This window comes from Drosophila tropicalis, unplaced genomic scaffold, assembly GCF_018151085.1.
Source record: "Drosophila tropicalis isolate 14030-0801.00 unplaced genomic scaffold, ASM1815108v1 contig_878, whole genome shotgun sequence".
In the NCBI taxonomy this organism is placed as follows: domain Eukaryota; kingdom Metazoa; phylum Arthropoda; class Insecta; order Diptera; family Drosophilidae; genus Drosophila; species Drosophila tropicalis.
Window position 1 is genome coordinate 8,365,113 of NW_027173374.1, and position 18,231 is coordinate 8,383,343.

Here is an 18,231-nt window from a genome sequence, read left to right on the forward strand (position 1 = left end):
TTGACTACTTTCTACTTACTTTCCAAAAATTTGTTTATAGAATTCGAAAGAAATGATTTCTTGTATTATCTGTTGCATACTTTGGGGCAAAAACTTTTCAGGTTTACATTATAACTTCGCCTTTGAGTTAAACTTAATGTAAGCCAACTAAATAAAAAATTTATATAGCTTATTCACTAGAAGACTGTCATATATAAACTGTGATATATATACATATGTACATTAATTTTTCTATATTTGACATTGTTTTGGTTTGTCCATTAAATGTAATTTACTACTAAAAATTTCGAATGCCAAAGTAAGAGTATACAAGAGTCCTTCAATAAATGCATTAAAATTCAACTCAGGAAATAGAAAACAAACAAAGAAATAAAAAGCTGACATTAAATTGTGCAGATAGAAACGTTGAAAAGGCTTTAGACCTACATACATATATGCAGTTTGTTGTAAAATTCAAACAATGTAAATAGATTGCATTGCTTCCGGCAATGACGTCATGTGGCCGTCATTATGCCACCAGGGGCATATGGTTAATTGTTATCCACGAAAGGCAACGGATAGGAATTCTCTTATCTATATGGAACATGATAGAAACTTACCGAATTCGGGTGTTGTTGTCTCCGGTCCCGCACTGAAGGCATTAACGGCAAAGAAGTTGTCGCCGTCATCGCCCAGAGTCAACGGCGGCAGCAGCGCAATAACGGAAATCAGGCTCAGGACGAACGTGCTGAGGCGTCGCTCCCAGTGGTTGCCATCAGGCAAACCAAATTTTGCCCTATGCCTGCGGCCGTGCTCACGCCCACGTCCACGCCCCCCACTTGCTTGTTCCCGGTAAGGGCGGCCATTAGCATTAACGATTGCTGGGCACGAATTTTAAGGGACGCGAGAAGGGCGCGTTTTACGTTGTCGCAGCACAAAGAAATGACGCGCCAATTTGTTGGGGCTCCTGCTTCTGTAGCTTCTACTACTCCTTCTTCGTCTTCGTCTCCTACTTCTGCTCCTACCACTTTTGCTTCTACAGCTGGGGCTGCTACACGTGTTGTTGTTGTTTCAGCTCTTGTTGCTGCTGTTGTTGTTTTTGTTGAGACACCCTTATTTTGGTTGGTATTACTTATGCACGCCCAGGGGCAATTGTTGCTGTTGTTCTGGTACTTGCTGTTGTCGCAGCTGTTGTTGTTATTGTGGTTGTTGTTGTTGATGTTGTTGTTGGTCAAACACTCAGCATCTGAAATTGAGGCTGTGGCCGATGCTTCGTCGTCTTCATCAGCTTGTTGCTGTTGCTTTTGCTCACATTTTTCACGCGTCTCTCGACGATATTGGGCAACACCAATGAAGCGTCGGCCCTTTAACGTGCCAAAGGCAGCTCCGTAACGGGGCCGGGGCTCTAAAGCCCCATCTAATCTCATATTATTTGATCGTCGTCGTGCTCCTCATCCATGCTGCTTCTGAGAGTATTATATTTCCTCTGATTTTGCCTGCATTCACACTAAAAACACATTCACAGATCTATAAGAAACAAAGAGAGAGAGAGAGAGGGAGAGAGACAGAAAGTGTCATAATCAGAAATGGGTTAATAAAACAAAAAACAAAAAGAACAACAAAAAGTCGAAAATCTAAGCTAATCACTTTGCGAGCGAGTGTGAAATTAGAAACCGACATGGAAACAATTTCCGAAAGTGCCAAATGGAAAATGGAAAATCGAAAACTGAAACCAAAATGTCATAGTTATCCCCACACACAGACGCCAGGGACGACAGTAAGACAGAGACCTGGCAGGACATTGACTGGCAGCAATTTCTGTGGGTTGACTGTCTGGACATGGCTATGACAGTTAATTGGATTAAACGCACCCAAGTCACATGAGTCTTGGAAGGCAACAAAGAGTAACAACGAGCTGACCAAAAATAAACAAAAACCAAACCAAAAAAGAAATTGATTAAAAGTTTTCTTTGTTTACGTTTCTTTTTTCCTTCCTTTCGTTTTCAATGAATTTTTACTGCCACAGAGTTTTGATTTAACGCTTTAATTTTAACTATGCTTTATGTCCTCCCAAGCACATACAGTCGATTTATGCCGTGTCACAATCACTCGCTTGTTCCTGCCACATGGGGCGAACTGAGACCGATAAATAAATCATGAATTTGAACATGCAACGCATGTTGTTGCAGTAACAAAGGTTTTTTTTTTGTTCCTTTTGGTTTTGTTTTGTTGGTTTTAGTTGTTGTTTGACCAATGATTATAAACATTGAATGTTTCAACATTGCTGCATGCCACATTTAAAGTACATATATGCCACATTCCAAAGCTGAGGCGACGCAAATGGTTTGAAATTATTAGAATGCTTCTGCATGAGCGAAAATCGTTAATTGTTTGTACATTAACGAAATTACCCAGAAGATAACGAACAATGTCTCTGCAGTTTGCACTAACTTGGTATGTAAATATTAGAGTTTATTTTAATTTATTTATACATAAATATTTCGCTTGATTGTAAGCAAATCTGATCTGTTCTTGTTTCTCATAGTTCCAGCAAAAACGAGAACATGACGGGTAAATAAAGTTCGTAAACATTTCAATTATGAACGACCAGCTAATTATCCTGGTAAATTTTATAGCATAATTTTAGGAGCTGCTCTAAACCAAATTAGCCAATTTTAAATTTAACGAAATGTCCACAGTTTAGTTGCGGTTTTCAGATGAAAATAGAGACAAGAGAGAAGAGGGAGCTTTGAATGGTTGATTCTCATTGATAAGTCAGGCATTATATTTTAAATTCCATGCCAGACTTTGCACTCTTCCAACACTGAAACAGTGAAAATCCGCATATAATTTATGCTGCTGCTGCTGTCGCATTACATACGACATAACGAATTTACAGTTTATATCCCATACGTATTCATACTATTAGCCATATTCATATGGATTTGGGGCAAGAAGGCAGCTCGTAAATACATGAGGCACGCACCGAAATACTTGCCATGCCATTGCGGTTACGCAGTGAAGCGTGAATGAGGAAATACATACATACATACATACATATGTATGTATGAATGTGTAGAAGAAAATTGTTTTTGGATTTCGCTTTTCATAAATCTATGTGTGATGTGTTGTGGAGAGATGTTAAAGAAAGGCAGCTAGTGGGTGTGAGTGTGTGTGGCTTCGTGTGGGTAGTGTAATAAATAAAAATGCGTATACGCAATGTTGGCATAAGTATGAATATGAATTCTATGATGCTGCCCTATGTTGGCATATGCACAGTTTCACAGCAAAAACCTATCATGATGATGAACACCATCAAGCGAGAGTGAGATAAATGCCTGTGACAACCAAAAACAAGGAAATTACAACCACAATAACAACGGATGTTGGGACACACAGACCACAGACAGTGAATATTAAATATATATGTATGTATACATAAATATTTAAATGAAATTGTTAGCAATTAATGGCATACTGCTTAATGGTTTTGAAACTTGTGGTAAAGGCATTCATAATGAACGATTATTATATTGTTACTTACTTGAAGAAAAATCAAGAAAATTCTATTGCTTCCAACAACTATTCATCAGGGTGAGTTTGCACTGTGCCAGGCCATACACGGAACTAAACACAAACACCCATCTCACATTTTATAGATGATGGCTAATTAACATGATGTCGACATGGACAATGAGAAGCAAAAAAAAAAACAGAAAGCAGGATGGAAAAAATACCAGCTGAACACCTGCCCAGTACAGGTTCAGGCATTTGGAGGCAATAAATAGTTATCAGGCCCAGAGTCTATTGTTTTAGCATAAGCCTCAAGGACGCGTCTGAGTTGAGGCTAAAGGTTGGAGGATGATGAGTAGAAGGCTTTTATGGGTATAAAAATAAAACTACGTTCAGACGCAAAGAGCCAATTGAGAAATTCGTGCAATAAATTCAGCAAACAATGGCAAAAGGCACACATATGTGTGCATGTGTACACGGTACACTGTACCATGTATACACATATACAAATAAATGTATGTGTGTATATGTACGTGTACATATTATTTGTGTAAATGTATGTGTGTTTACAGTAGACAAACAATAAGGCAAACACAGCAAGAGCGAGAGCAAACAAAGCGAACCCAAGTGAGCTCTTGGAGACGCCGCCAAAACGCACTCGCACTTTGGCTTAGAGCCATTCAGATAGTATCTCTACTATGTATGTAGATTCTCATGTCTCTGTGTATGTTTGTGTGTGTGTGCTAAAATTTTATTGATTGCTGATGTGTACAATCTGTATGCAGAATCTAACTGCATACCAAAGCCAAATGCATTTCATTCGCATATTTTAACGGGCCACTCAATTTAGGCATTCCACCAACAAAGCCTCAGAATCTGCTCTCTGTTATGTCCCGCTTGTTTCCTTCCTATATCCTATCTCTATATGTATATATATATCTGTGCTATTGCTGCAATAATTATTGCTCGAAGCCCAAACGAAGCGCACAAGATTTATATGCGTAGAGCAAATTGCTTGGCATTCGACAAACCTCATTCTTAGACCGGATAACGAGAACAAAGCCAAAAGACGAAGACAGATGATAGACAAATGACTTAAATAGGGTCATCTCTTCTCTCCACTCTACCCCATACCAACCCCACCGCCCAAGTGCTATCACACGCCTAAAACCATCGCCCACTGCCAATCAAAATGGTCGCCATGTCGGCCATTTAATAGGCCAACATCTATGTCAATAAACTAATAGAATATGCTCATTTAGATTCAATGCACTGCCAATGGACACTATATCCTTTAATCCTCTGCTTGCAGACGACGTCTTAATTCTCTTTCAGCCATCCGAGATTAGAGATTTCCGTTAGGGTATTAAAATGTGGTCACTTTTCAATAATATGTCCACAATTCAATTTGCGATGATTTTTAAGTTGTTTTTTTTTTGTTCACCCAACAATGGAAATCATTTTAACAAAAGGACTCAACTCTGCAATGGTAATCAATTTCCATTCTGTCTACAATTAAACTGCAGTGAATGGAAAAGTGCAGTGAATTGAACATAATTGCATTGATAACCGCTCAATTGAATGCATTTAGATGCAATTTATTTTCTGTCATTGTAATGTCTAAATTAAATTGAATATAAAATGGTTTGTTTGTACCATAAATGAATAATGTCAATAAGCTTTTAATTGCCATTTACATGTAATTGTTTATAGATATAATCAAAGAGATAAATATGTGAGGGATTAACAGGAATCACAGGGTATATTTGTCTGAAGATTGATTGCATTCTTAGAATTGTGTATGAAATGAAATTCCATGTATATATTTCAACTTTAAAGATTTTTTAACAAATCATTTAGCAAATGAAATAATCCAACTTTGAGATGAAATATTCATTTCCCTCTTACCAAACACACTGACTTTTTTTGGCCGGCAAATTCTATTTTACCAATTATGTACACAGTTCACAGCGGACACTTTTTAGCAATTAGATTACCTTGTAAATTAAATTGTATGTGTTTTGTTTAGCTTACCAACAATATTAAATAACATTTTTTTGTGGAAATTCACATGAAATCTGTGTCGTTTGTCGTCCGAATTTACTGCCAATTATTTAGGTCGTGGAAAGGAATGGGGGACGGAGGCGGGGGAATTTGATAAATAAAACGCATTTAGCTTTTACTTAGCGTATTCATGATGAAATGAAATTAAGTTTTAGTTTCATATTTCACAAGGGGGAGAGGAAAAAGGCCAAGAGAGGTATTAAAACTCAATTATATGTGGCATGTTGTCAAATGGGCCATGGTGACTCCAAAAAGTATGCAACAGAGAAAAAAAAACAAAGAAACAAAAAATTTTTTTGCCTCATTATGAATTAATTTAGCCTCGCATTTCACTTGTTGTTGTTGTTGTTGGGGGAAATTCCCCCGACTAGGCCGACAATTAGTGTGCCATATTATGAATTATGTTTATAAGGCATAACCCTCCACCAAAAAAAAAAAAGGACTCTGGGTGCCAGCACAAGTTCAATTTGTGTCGTGCTTAACTTTATTTTTATACATATATCTCGCATATGTATATATATATTACTTTGTTGTATTTTTTTGCCTTTCCGTCGGTTGCCATGTTGCCATGAGAAGCAATAAATAAAAATGGCGAAAAATGCGAAATACAATAAAGTATTGCCAGAGCAAGTAAACAAAACTGAACACAGGCAAACCAAACCAAACCAAACCAAGCGACGGCAACTCAGACGGAAATGGCGTGAGTTGTAGGCGTTGCTAAAGGTTCTACTTCACTTTCTGGTCTGCTTCATGAAAACGCACACGAAACATGGCGTGGCAAGGAACAGTCGTTCGGTCGGTCGGTCTGTTAGTTGGTTGTTGGTCTTCCAACCATCCCATTCCATTTTAGGCCAGAGAGCAGGCAATTAGACCCCAGCGTCAAGGCAAAGTGGCTCAAAACTTTGTATGTCTGCAATAAGATTTGCAGCTTGTCTTAACATTGCCATCATGCACTTTCGTTTCCTTTTCTACTTCTTTTTTTCTTGTAATGGCGAATTTTCAGCATAGCCATTGTCATTGCCATTCGATTCGATACGCCATGGCAAATGGCAAATGTTAACCTTTTCGCCATGTGACACATCATAAATATAATAAATAAATGAGAATATATTTGCTTATATCATTTTATGGACACCATGTGCAACAGAATAGAAAATATTCCACCACATTAATGCCCTTTCTTTGTGATGCACGCAACGAGGCGTGTCGTGTCAGCCGCAATTGACTCCTTTTTGGATTTGTCCACAAGTGACACATTGGATTGGCAAGGTAATATCTATGATTCATCAATTTGCACTTCAAACTAGCTAAAGAAAATACGATTTCATCAATAGCTTTCTATTCTACGGGTTTTTTTCAGGCAATTTAAAGTCAATTTCCTTTAGAATGAAGCTCAATCCATTAAATACCATTTGCGGTGTGCACATGCAATACAAAATGCCATCAACAATGCATTTACATTGCACTTTGCCAATGTAAGGAGTTTGTGGGGGGTCTTAGCTCGGCTTTGGCTATAAATGTTACAAGTCAAATATAAAGGAAGGAAAAAGGAAGGAAAAACGGAAGGAAGGAAAATAGGCAGGCCAAGTAGAAGAATAATGAAAATAGAGAATCGACTGCTTGATGCCCAGTGAGAAAGAGAATTCGGCATAGCTTTTTGACTCACCTTTTTAAAAGGCCAAAAAAGGATTATGTAAATGGTCTAATAAACGGATTATTACAACAAACTTTAATATATAAATCGCACCAGACTAAATTCTTGGAAACCCTTCTATGGCTAAAACGTTGCGTGCTTATAAATGTGTGGAAATCGCAGGAGAAGAGAAAAAAACGAACAGTTTATTTATAGATTAAGCCGAAAATTCCCTAGGTGGAAATTTTTGTTCTTGTGGGGCATGCCCTTAGCTTACAGCTTATATCTCTTATATATGTACACATTCCCAAACCCATTTCTCAGCAAAACCCATATAGCGGATGTGAACTACGGATGTGACTGCGCTTTGGTGGCGGCACTTTGCAAAATCGCATAAAACTGCTGCAATATTTAAAGGTGGAACATGGACGTGGCAAAGCTGTGTGTGTATGTATGTATGAGTGTGATGGTGTCTATAATACAAACGATTTTCACACATTTCAATTGCCATGACCCACTCTAGCCCACCCATACCTGACTCCTAGCCATACGCTAATGCGCTTGGCCGTTAATCCATATAAAGTGCCGCCTAACCGAAAGTGTGTGCCAATGTCGAGCTTCCTGTCGAGCGGCTAAGCGACAACACTTTGTCATTTTAATTGCACATAAAAGACACGCATATATGTGTATATTGTGCATAGACACATACATACATAGATAGATTGGATTCTATCTAAACAACGTACCGAATTTGTATATGGGAGATAGTGGAGCATATGCATTAGCCATGACATGGTTAATGTGCCAACTGTTTGTATTGTTAGCTTTAATATTCAACACGTGCAACTTTGTGGATACATAATGAGAACTTCCTCCTAACCACTGGTCTCTAATTTCTCGCTGTATATGTTGTGTGTGTGTCATCAGCATTGGAGTGTAACAGACATCAGCCCCTAGAGACGGTCACTTATGTATACACACACACACACACCCAGACAAACATAGATAGTTGGTTTTGCCGACCTTAAGCTACTTATAGAACGCAATTTACAAACTTAGACTCACCTCAGCCAAATGAATTAGAGCAATTAAGTAAACCGCGCCCAAAGGGCGCTCTGTGACAACGTTGACAGTCTAAGACTTACAGACATGCCAAAAGTAACTACTTATTATCACAAAAATTACGCATACGACGAGTTGACATTAGGCTAGGTTTGCTCATCACCACTAACGACTTGGGGAATGCATTTTGGGGGTAAGTTTTGCGTTAAAATTAATGATGCAACACACTCAATTGAGTTTATGAAATCCAACATGGATTGTTGGATTAAAATATCCCAGGAATCAATTTAGATGATTGCTTCTATTGGTTGAGGCATTTAATGTTCTGAAATGGCTTCAAGTTATGACAGACCATAAGGCTGACTTTCCAATTGACTACCACTTGTAATTTGCAAGTAGTTATTGACGAAAGCCTCTAATTAGTTTCTAAAATTAATTGATTGGCTTTTCATACTATCAGCAGACAGATAGGTCGATGGGGAAACTTATATGAAAATCAACTAGTTAAAGGTTTTGAAGTAATGTTTACCTTTCAAATAGTTTGATTATGAAATGTTTAATACATCTAATCCTATCTATCCAACTTCTTCTAATACTTTACTTATATTTCTCCTATTATAAATAGTAATAGATGGTTTAAATTTAAACGAAATTAAATTTATATGTGAAAAATTTTGCCTTTTGCATTTATTTGGCACCAAAAAATTATTTATTAACTACCAACTGATGCTCTTGGGGATTAAGTTGAGAAATTTTCAGACAAATGCTTCGATTAAATATGCTTTGGGAGCAAAAGGATTGAAATGGCAGCAAAATGAACCACAGGGCAATTGAGCCGGCGGCGGGTAGCCAAACAATTTATCTTGGCTGGCCTATAAAATAAAATAAAAAAAAAAAAAGGGGAGAATCATTATTATAGTCATGTACATGGCAATGGGGCGTTACGGCAATCAACGCCAAGAGCCAAGATGTTGAGTAAATAAGCGTACAATTTCAATTTTCAACAGCACACACACACACACACACAGTCTTTACACACACACACTTGAGTCAAGATACATTTAAATGCATATTTTAATAGTCATAAAAATGGCACGCCTCTTGAGCCACCAAAATGCCATTGGGCATACTTAAAGGCCTCAGATATAAGTATATACATATACGTATATACTATATATGCCATATATATATATATATAGATACATGGAGCTAAAGACAAGGCCAAAGGCGCCAGTAAAAACAAGAGAATCCATACAAGAAAGTAATATAAATTATAAACGCAAACTGCGCGACAAGGATTTTTTTGTGCTTTGCTGCTTTATTTTATTTTATTTTTTTTGGTATTTGGTTTTTGCCATGCAATTGTGTAGGACAAAATCGAAGCATAAATGGCAAATTGAGCACATGGCACATGGCGGAAGGTCAAGGGTCATGCCGGCGTGGCATCAGCATGTCGAAATTGACTGCAACACTTGACAGAGTCGAATAGAATATATTATGAATATATATTGTCTATACCATCACATGGGTAATATATTTTTAGGCTAAATTCGATTTGATGACGTTCCCCTACACCATCACCCCCACTCACCAACAAACATCTCCTTGAGTCCCATAGTTTGAATCTGCTGCAAGTGCAGATTGCCGTGCAGAGTCAGTAAACGAAGTAACTCTGAAGAGAGACAGAGAGAGAGAGAGCGAGAACGCGAACCGAGTAGCTAAACTGCAACTAGGCGGCAGCTGCCGCAAAGTCTATACTCCACGAAATCGATCCAAAAAAAAAAAAAAAAAAACACAAAAAAGATGGCTTGAGTACGTATAACTTCACCCCACTGTGCATGTGATTGTGTGTGTGCGCGTGTGTGTGTGTGTGTGCGAGTGTTTGGTAGTGGAGGCCAACGAGGCCTATGCCACGCGATGTGATTGTGAATGCGAAAATGTGACGACGCTGGCAAAAGGCAAAGTCAGACCCAGGCACTAGCAAAGGCAGAGGCACAGGCTCTCGGGCTCTGTGCTAGGATGACGTAGTCCTCCAAGCTAAATGTGTTAGTGTGCCTTGCATAAACACACAGACACACACACACACACACTCGAAGGGAGAGCAAGACGGCATTGAATGGTTGGTTGGTTGGTTGGTTGCTTGTTGTTGTCGTTTTTTTTTTATTATATTTCTTTTTCTCCCCTCATATTGAGGTCGCCAGCCGTTTCATACTTTAAAGGCGCCATTTAGTTGTGAGTGCGCTGAATTATTAAAAGCAAGTCAGTTCATTATATTCAATGTATGCAAAATGTGGCAAAAAGGTAACCTTAACTTACTCTCCCCGCCTCCCGCCTTCTGTTCTTCTGCTTTTTGTCTCCTCCATCGACTCACACACTCACACTCATTTCCTCATTTCCCACTTTGCCACATTCACATTTAGAGCAAATGTTGTCAATTTTTGGTTGCTCCTAAAAGTATGCAAGCTGCCACCGTCGCCGCCGCCGCCAAATGCTCATCATAATCATATGCTTCCACACTTGCACATATGTAGGATGTGTACGATATGTCTGTTGGTAGTTGTATGTATTGTCAGACTGCGCAAAAAATTGAGAAGTCTTGTTCTTTTTTTTCCCCCCGTATTTGCCTTTGTTGTTGTTGTATTTGTACAGGTGTACAAAAGTGCGGATATGTGGTCTTTGGCACATCAGTGGCTTAGTCACAAAAAATAAAGGGGAACCAAGTGAAGGGCTTTAAAACTACATTGTTAACTAAAGTTTACTAACAAACTTGTCTACTAGGACACAAAAATTTAAAGTTGGAAAATTGAATTTTTAAAAATCTTATTTCTTTGTAAATAATACTCTAATAATAGCTAAGTTTAGCAGAGTATACAATGACATACTTAAATGTCTTATAATGATATTCCTTTCTAGTTCTATTCTGTCTGTTTATTGCATTCGCATTCTAATATTCTATTCTAATTAATCTACTCCTAATCCCTTCTTATTCATTCTTGGTTGGAAATTTCGAATATTGCCAAATAGTTTGCTTTTTTGTTAGTTTTAAAGGCATTTAAAGGCATTCTATAAAATCTCTAATGCCTTACATTTTATATTTTAAAATTTTTTTCATTATCATTTATTTGTTTTCCTGAAAAACAACTTCATAATGTAACTAGTAAATGTCTAAGCCTCTTGTAGCTATTGTTAATCATTTTTTCTCATTATTTAACATTATTTATAGAATATTTATGGAAGCATTTTCCTTGCAGACAATGTCCTAATTCAAATACTTAAACTTTTACAACAGTTGGAATAAATTTTGCAGGCTAAAACTTTTGTTTTAACTGATAGTTGTAGCCAAACAAGTTTAGAGATGACTTTGAAGTGTTAAACTATTAAAATATAATGTATTCTACTAACACTTCAAGTTTTCTTTTATCTCAGAAATTCTCATTTTACAGTAATAAATATTGAAATGGTCTAATTTATCCCCTATGAATAAGTTGAATTACTTATCATATTTTTCCAATTTCAGTGGCAAATTTGACTCCCAAGAGTTTAGAACTCGAGTTAAATTTGATCGAATCAATTCACAGGCATTCTAGACTGGGGATCCCTCTACCCCTAAAGGAAAATATTCAAGTACGTGACTGACAACTACTAAAAGAATACAAGTAGGAGAATGTGTGTGTGTGTGTGAGTGTGTATGGGTGTGTTTATTGGGGGAGCGGTGTGTGCGTTTTAACCCCTTGCCGGTGTATGTGCGGTTTCTAGTTTTCTTTTTTATAAGTCACGTGAGAATTCCCTTTATTATTATTTGGTTTTGCTATCTAGCTAGTACATACATACATACATATCACGTATACGTATCGAGCGAAATAGATTATTTTTTGCATTGATTTTTTTCAATGGCTGGCACTTTATTTATTACTTTAATTGTTTTACACTCTTCAAAAAGTTCAATGTTTGTTTATTCCTTAAACAGTAAAAAGTTTTTGTTTGTGGAAATTTTCCTCATTTTTTCTTTGTTTTCCCTTTTGGCTTTTTGTTTGTGTTTGCACTTTTGGGTTTTTTTTTTATTTCAATGGTGTTTTATTTTTGCATGTTGCTCTGTTGCACAAAGACCGAATGGAGTTTATGGTCCTTTATTCACTCGCACACACACACACACATACACATAAACAGAGGTCCACTCACACACACACACACACACAAACGCATTAAGTCACTTACAGAAGCGTATTAAATCTACAAATTGCTTACAATTTCTTTCGTTGACTCTGGTCTAGTTGTTGTTGTTGTTGTTGTTGTTCTTGTTGTTATTGTATTTTGCTTCCTTTTTCCTTAATTTTTCAACTTTATTTTAGCTTGAGTCTCGACCACGCGCTTCAACGTCGAACAGCGTTCTGAGCGTTAGGGACTAACTTGGCCAACTTGGTGAACCCGACGACAAACGGCATCCACAACTTATTCATCGACATGAATTCCATGTCCGCTCACAGGACATGCGCAAAGGAAAAGCGGCGACCCTGCAGGTGACACACTTTTCCTTTTCTTTTTATTTCTTTTCTTTTTGTTGTTGTTGTTGTTTTTTGTGATTTTTGTTTCCCGCGCCAACCGAACCATCGATGTAGTGGATTTTCCCTGCATAGGCTACAAAGTGTACTATTTACATGCCACATTCAACGTTAAGCGTTGAAATTTGCTTTTCTCTTTCTTATTTTCGGTTTGCTATTTCTTGTTTTCTTTACTTTTTTTCATTACTTTCTTGTTTTACTCAATTTCGCATGCATTGCCTGAATATGGCAACAAGAGGAGGAGGTGGCCGAAAAGGTGAAGGAGCAGCACCAGCAGGAGATTGAGGTTGGTAGGTCTAAGAGGCAACAGGACTCAGGACTAAGCTCTGGTTGTCTGGGTGTGATGTGGCGCAAATGTCATTTTCTATGCTCGAACATTTAAGGGAAGCTGCCCAGGGAGTTGAAAATTCGCATTTGCCGCATTTATAATACATGAGTCAGAGTTTTTGCATTTTGTTTGCTTTAGTTTTCAACTTTTTATTTGAAAATTTTCTTGATTTTTTTTCTCTTGTCTTTTGGGTTAACTGACCTTTTCCAATTTTGAACTCATTTTGCTTGAGACTTAGTTCAAATACTCTAAATGAAATGAAATAACTTAATGAAATTGTTTAGTAATTTTTTGTGTATAAAAGAATAGAGCGAAACATTTTAAAATTAGTAGTCTAAAACATAAACAAATTTGAATTGTGAAAATGTTAGAAGATTGCAAATCGTCCAAAAAGTACTTGTAAAGTTTCTCAAGCAGGATTTTGAACTAAAATATTAATAGAAAATAAAATTTTTGTTTGGGTAAGAAAAATATTTTTATGGCAATTACTTGCAAATCCTCAACGACATAGAAAAACTAATGAAATCCACTGTAAGAGCATAAAAAACCATACAAACTAATTGTAAGTAGTTTAGCATTCCTGTTTAATTATTTAAAAGTGTTTTTAGACCATTAAGTATTTAACTTTTGTGTTTGTTTTTTTCAAAATTTATTACATTTTTGCACCTATGTGACCAAAAGTAATTTGAAAAAAGTCAACAATCTAATTGACCAACATTTGAAATATTTAATTAAATGGGTCATAGCCAAATGTAGGAGTCGAGACGAGATGACAACGAAATTCTTCTGCTGCTTGCCAAACACAAAAATTAATTAAAACTTTAAGTAAATAAGAAACAAAATTCTTATGTTAGTTGCGTTTCGTTTTGTGGGCGGTTTTTTGGCGTTGGCAGCCCTGAAAGGAAATCCAAGCTTGACTTATTGCAATAACTGGGAAATGTGCATGGGGAAACTGAGCAAAACGACATTCAAAATGCAGAGAGGAAACGAAAACGAAAAAGTTGACAAATTGAATTTCAATATAATTGATTCTCCTATACACTTACAAATAATAAAACAAACAACTAACATAAATACATGGGATATCACAGAGACAAAACTATGTTTACTCTATTAAAGTTTCAAAAAAAGGAACCCTTTGCTCAATTTTTGAATTCTTTCAATCACAATAATAAACATAATTTGTATCATTCTTCGATTCTTGTCTCTGACATTCGTTGTCGAAGTATCAATAGTCCAACTCTGGTAAGGGTGTTTATAGACAAAACTCAAATGAAATCAACGCCAACGGCAGTCTGTCTGCCTTGCCTGTCAATTAAAACATTAAAACGCGCAGAAAAAAAAAAGTGCACAGAAAAGGCGCAATGCAAACAGCAGCAAAAGCGAAAACCAAAACAACGATTAGAAGCATAGAATTTCGCAATCGAGCACTTAGAGCTAGAGCTAGAGCCCAAAACCACACGCGAGGAACTGAAACAGGGAAGGGGGAGAATCCACGAAACGCAGGCTAATGTATGACCCAGTTTTGGAAGAGCTGCAGCAAAAGGAGCTGCCGCTCAGAGCTTTTGGATTTGTTTCGTTTTTTTTTTCTTCAATCATTAAAAACTGGTTAGCCAACCGACAAAGCACTCCCATACACAAAAACCCCTTGCCAGTGGGCCCCTCCCTCTCCTCATCCATTAGCCACATACCCCTACGCCACACGCATTCCCATGTCTATGGTCTATGGCCAACAGCAGCAGCAGCAGCAGTCGCTGCCGCAGTGGAGCAGCTTTGAGAGGCTTTAAAAACGGCCAACGATGGCGGCCGCGTGGTAAGTTTAACCGTTAGATTGGCAGAGAACGCGCGCGTGTGTGCATCACCAACATCCAACATCTACATCAATATGAGGAATCGATATTTGTCAGTATTTTGTCTAATGTTGCCACTGGTATTCTATGGCAACATCTGTGTTTGGGCCTTTCCGGATGGGGCACCAGCCGATACGTGTGTAAAACAGCGCGCCAATCAGCCAAATCATGGCCAGGCTCGCTCACAGCCTGCACATACTAATCCATTCGAAGTGGTGGCCACTGCTCAGTCGTATCATCCGGGCCAGCAAATCTCGGTGGTCATCTATCCACACGGTCAGACGAATACGGTCTTTAGGGGTTTCTTTCTGCAGGCGCGCGATGCCAATTCTAATGAATGGATTGGTGAGTGGGAGCAAAGTGAGAATACAAAAACCATACCAGAATGCTCGGCCATAACACATTCGGATAATCGGGACAAGTTGGGAGCCAAACTGATATGGAAGGCGCCGCAGAATAAACGCGGCAATGTCTATTTTACGTAAGTTAAAGACATCGGGGCATAAGCTCTTGGCCAAAATGATGATTTGACAATAAAGTAGTAGAGTCAACAGTCATCTGCCACCATAATCATTACCATCATCATCATCATCATCGTCATCATTATCAGAGTGTCGTGAAGGGAATTCATTAATCATACGCCACGTTGACCCACATAACAAATGTGCGCATAATTGTCAGCAAACTTGCCGGATAATCACACTGAAAGGCATTATATAATTGATTTATTTGTAAAAAGAGTTTCTTATGTGTGTCTGTGTGCCTGTGTGTGTGTGTGCGTTATTGTTGTTGTATCTATGGCAAAAAGGCATCCCAAAAAGACGCTGTGTAATGACAGCGGCAAAAAGTTGTTGATGTTTTTATATGTAAGCCTTCGCGACAACGTTTGTTTTTTTTTTATATAAACATGCGATTCAATCTACACTATGCTACAAAGCCGGCTCGCTTCAAGACAGCTTGATCATTTATCATTAACACCAAAAGTTTAACTAAGAGCCTAAACCCCAAGGAAGGGGCTGGGGGAAGTAGCCCATGCCAGTGAAAAGATAATAAATAGGTATATTTTTAGTAAACGAAAGTGGCAGCAGCTTATGCACAATAAAACAAGCGTAGACAACAAGAAAAAATCAATAAATTTTATTAAATTTGAGGTAATTAAAGTTTCGTTTAACCAAATGGTTGAAAGAAGACATCATTCTGTTATAGAAATTTTTAAGTTTTAAAAAATACATAAAAGAATTATCTATTGACAAAAAGTATTCAATTTTTATATATATGATGGTCAACTGACTGAATAGATTCTACATAAACTAATCCTTCAAACGTTTATGAGAATAACATATGTATAAATTATTTAGACAATTTTGAATTTGTAAATATTCCATTAATTTTGATTAATACAAGATATATTGAGAACCAGCTTCAGAGTTATTTAAAAGTTATTTTCATTTGGAAACTCTGGTTATTCATCCAGTTAAGTAAGTAGAAGGCAATACAAGTTTGTTTCAAAATCTTATTCAATCGTTTTGAATTCCATGAAATTTCCAAACCAATGTATATGACCAATATCTGTCTACTGAATCACTTATAAATTGAATGAGTTGTGGCTATATTCATCAATCAACATTATGAAAGCTACTTTGTTGCTTGGAGTGTCCAGCGGTCTAGCAACATTTATGGCCAGCTAGACTTTATTTATCAGCAACATTTATGGACAGCAACATTTTAGTTGTCAGCAACAAGTCGATATACAATAATAACAATTATATCTATGATTGTCACTTTAGTGCCTAAATTTTCAAAATCCTTTGGATATTAACATTAGCAATTAAGGTCAATCATATGAGGTTCATTTTAATACACAATGTTTAACAACAGGAATAAGGCTAAGAATAAAAATCATTTCAATTTAGCTTTAAAACTTTCATCAGTTAGTGGATCATTAGGCATGGAAATGCCCACCACGATGGAATCTGTGGAATCATCAATTGATGGCAATTCATAACATCTGCTTGCATTAAATCAATTTGTGTAATCTTGTGTAATATTTTATTAAAATTTTCTCAATTTTTCGCTTTGCAGTGGAACTGTTTTAAAGGAATATGGAACATTCTGGAGCGATATTGTCAATAAAGTGCAAGCGGATGCACCGCAATAAACAAGAACTAAGCTTAAATAATGTATTTATAAGAACAAATGTGTACATAAAAACTGAAAAAATAAATTATAAAAAATTCAAATAAATTAGGAAAATCAATGGAAAATGTACCACGGTAAGACGATTCCTTCAAAACGTTGAAGAGCAAAAAATATTGACTTTTCGGCTTAACGTTTATGAATGACCAGGCATCCACAACAACTCACCTACCCACACACACACACACACACCCACACTTTCTGTTACTCTCTTCCTTCTTCTCTTTTGATGTAATCTGCGTTGTCGAACACCTTAACCACTTTACCACCCACCCACCCAGCCACCCACAAGCCTACATAGGAAAAGTATCCGGCACATTTATATTTCCAGACACGTTGCTCAGCTTCTCATTGGAAATTCGTTTTGGGGCCCGATACAAGTAAATTGGAAACTTTAAGCACCTTTCATGCCGGCTGAAGCGATAGCAAATCGAGTAATTAGACCAATGGACACAGCACGGCCAAAATGCCAGACGGCCAAAAGAGAAAAAAAAAAAAGAAAGAGAATTGCCTACCCCAAAATAAAGCATACAAAAAATACGTAGTTTACCACTTTAAGGCCTAGGAAGTTCACATTTCCTGTGCCAACGCGATCTAATCAACGGCGGCGGATAAGAAATAAGTATATGTAGGTACTCATTAGATATGAACTGGTATCAACTAGTCCAATAACTGCACATATAAAATACCATAGATTGTGGCTATAACACAAGCTAGATAATCAACGAAATGTATTCGTATACTAACAAATTTAAACTATCCTTATATTTTCTATATATGTACATATTATTTAATGGGATATTCCTATATATAATTAAACTATGTTTTCAATAGGCACTATATATGTATGGTTTAGAAAGAAACCAAACCCGTCTAATACATTGGAGTGCCTTGACGTTCTTATATTAGCTTAGGGATATTATAGGTTGGGAGAAAGACTTATAATTTCCCATAAATCGGTCTTAGAGCTTTAAATTATTATAAAGTTTTTTAATTTATGCCATTTTAAAGGATTTTAGTGATAACTTCTTCATTGTAAATGTTTAC

At 37.0% G+C, this 18,231-nt stretch overlaps 2 protein-coding genes across 2 annotated transcripts in view; one reads left to right on the plus strand and one right to left on the minus strand.

Annotated features, from left to right (window-relative positions):
* jus (julius seizure) overlaps positions 1-18,231 on the minus strand; it is a 28,342-nt gene that overhangs the window by 10,038 nt on the left and 73 nt on the right. The window contains 2 exon segments of the mRNA XM_068298970.1: positions 600-789; positions 792-1,506. Coding sequence (XP_068155071.1) covers positions 600-789; positions 792-1,406 — 805 coding nt within the window. The 5' untranslated portion in view covers positions 1,407-1,506.
* Positions 14,864-17,146, plus strand: LOC137583775 (putative defense protein 3). Its single transcript, XM_068298894.1, has 3 exons — positions 14,864-14,951; positions 15,046-15,469; positions 17,071-17,146. Exons 1-3 carry the CDS (start codon positions 14,864-14,866, stop codon positions 17,144-17,146), a joined length of 588 nt encoding a protein of 195 aa, XP_068154995.1.

Coding starts and splice junctions, on each gene's coding strand:
- LOC137583775 (XM_068298894.1), top strand. CDS start 14,864: ATGGCCAACAGCAGCAGCAGCAGCAGTCGCTGCCGCAGTGGAGCAGCT. Junction 14,952..15,045: donor CCAACGATGGCGGCCGCGTG/GTAAGTTTAACC, acceptor GATATTTGTCAG/TATTTTGTCTAATGTTGCCA. Junction 15,470..17,070: donor CGCGGCAATGTCTATTTTAC/GTAAGTTAAAGA, acceptor TTCGCTTTGCAG/TGGAACTGTTTTAAAGGAAT.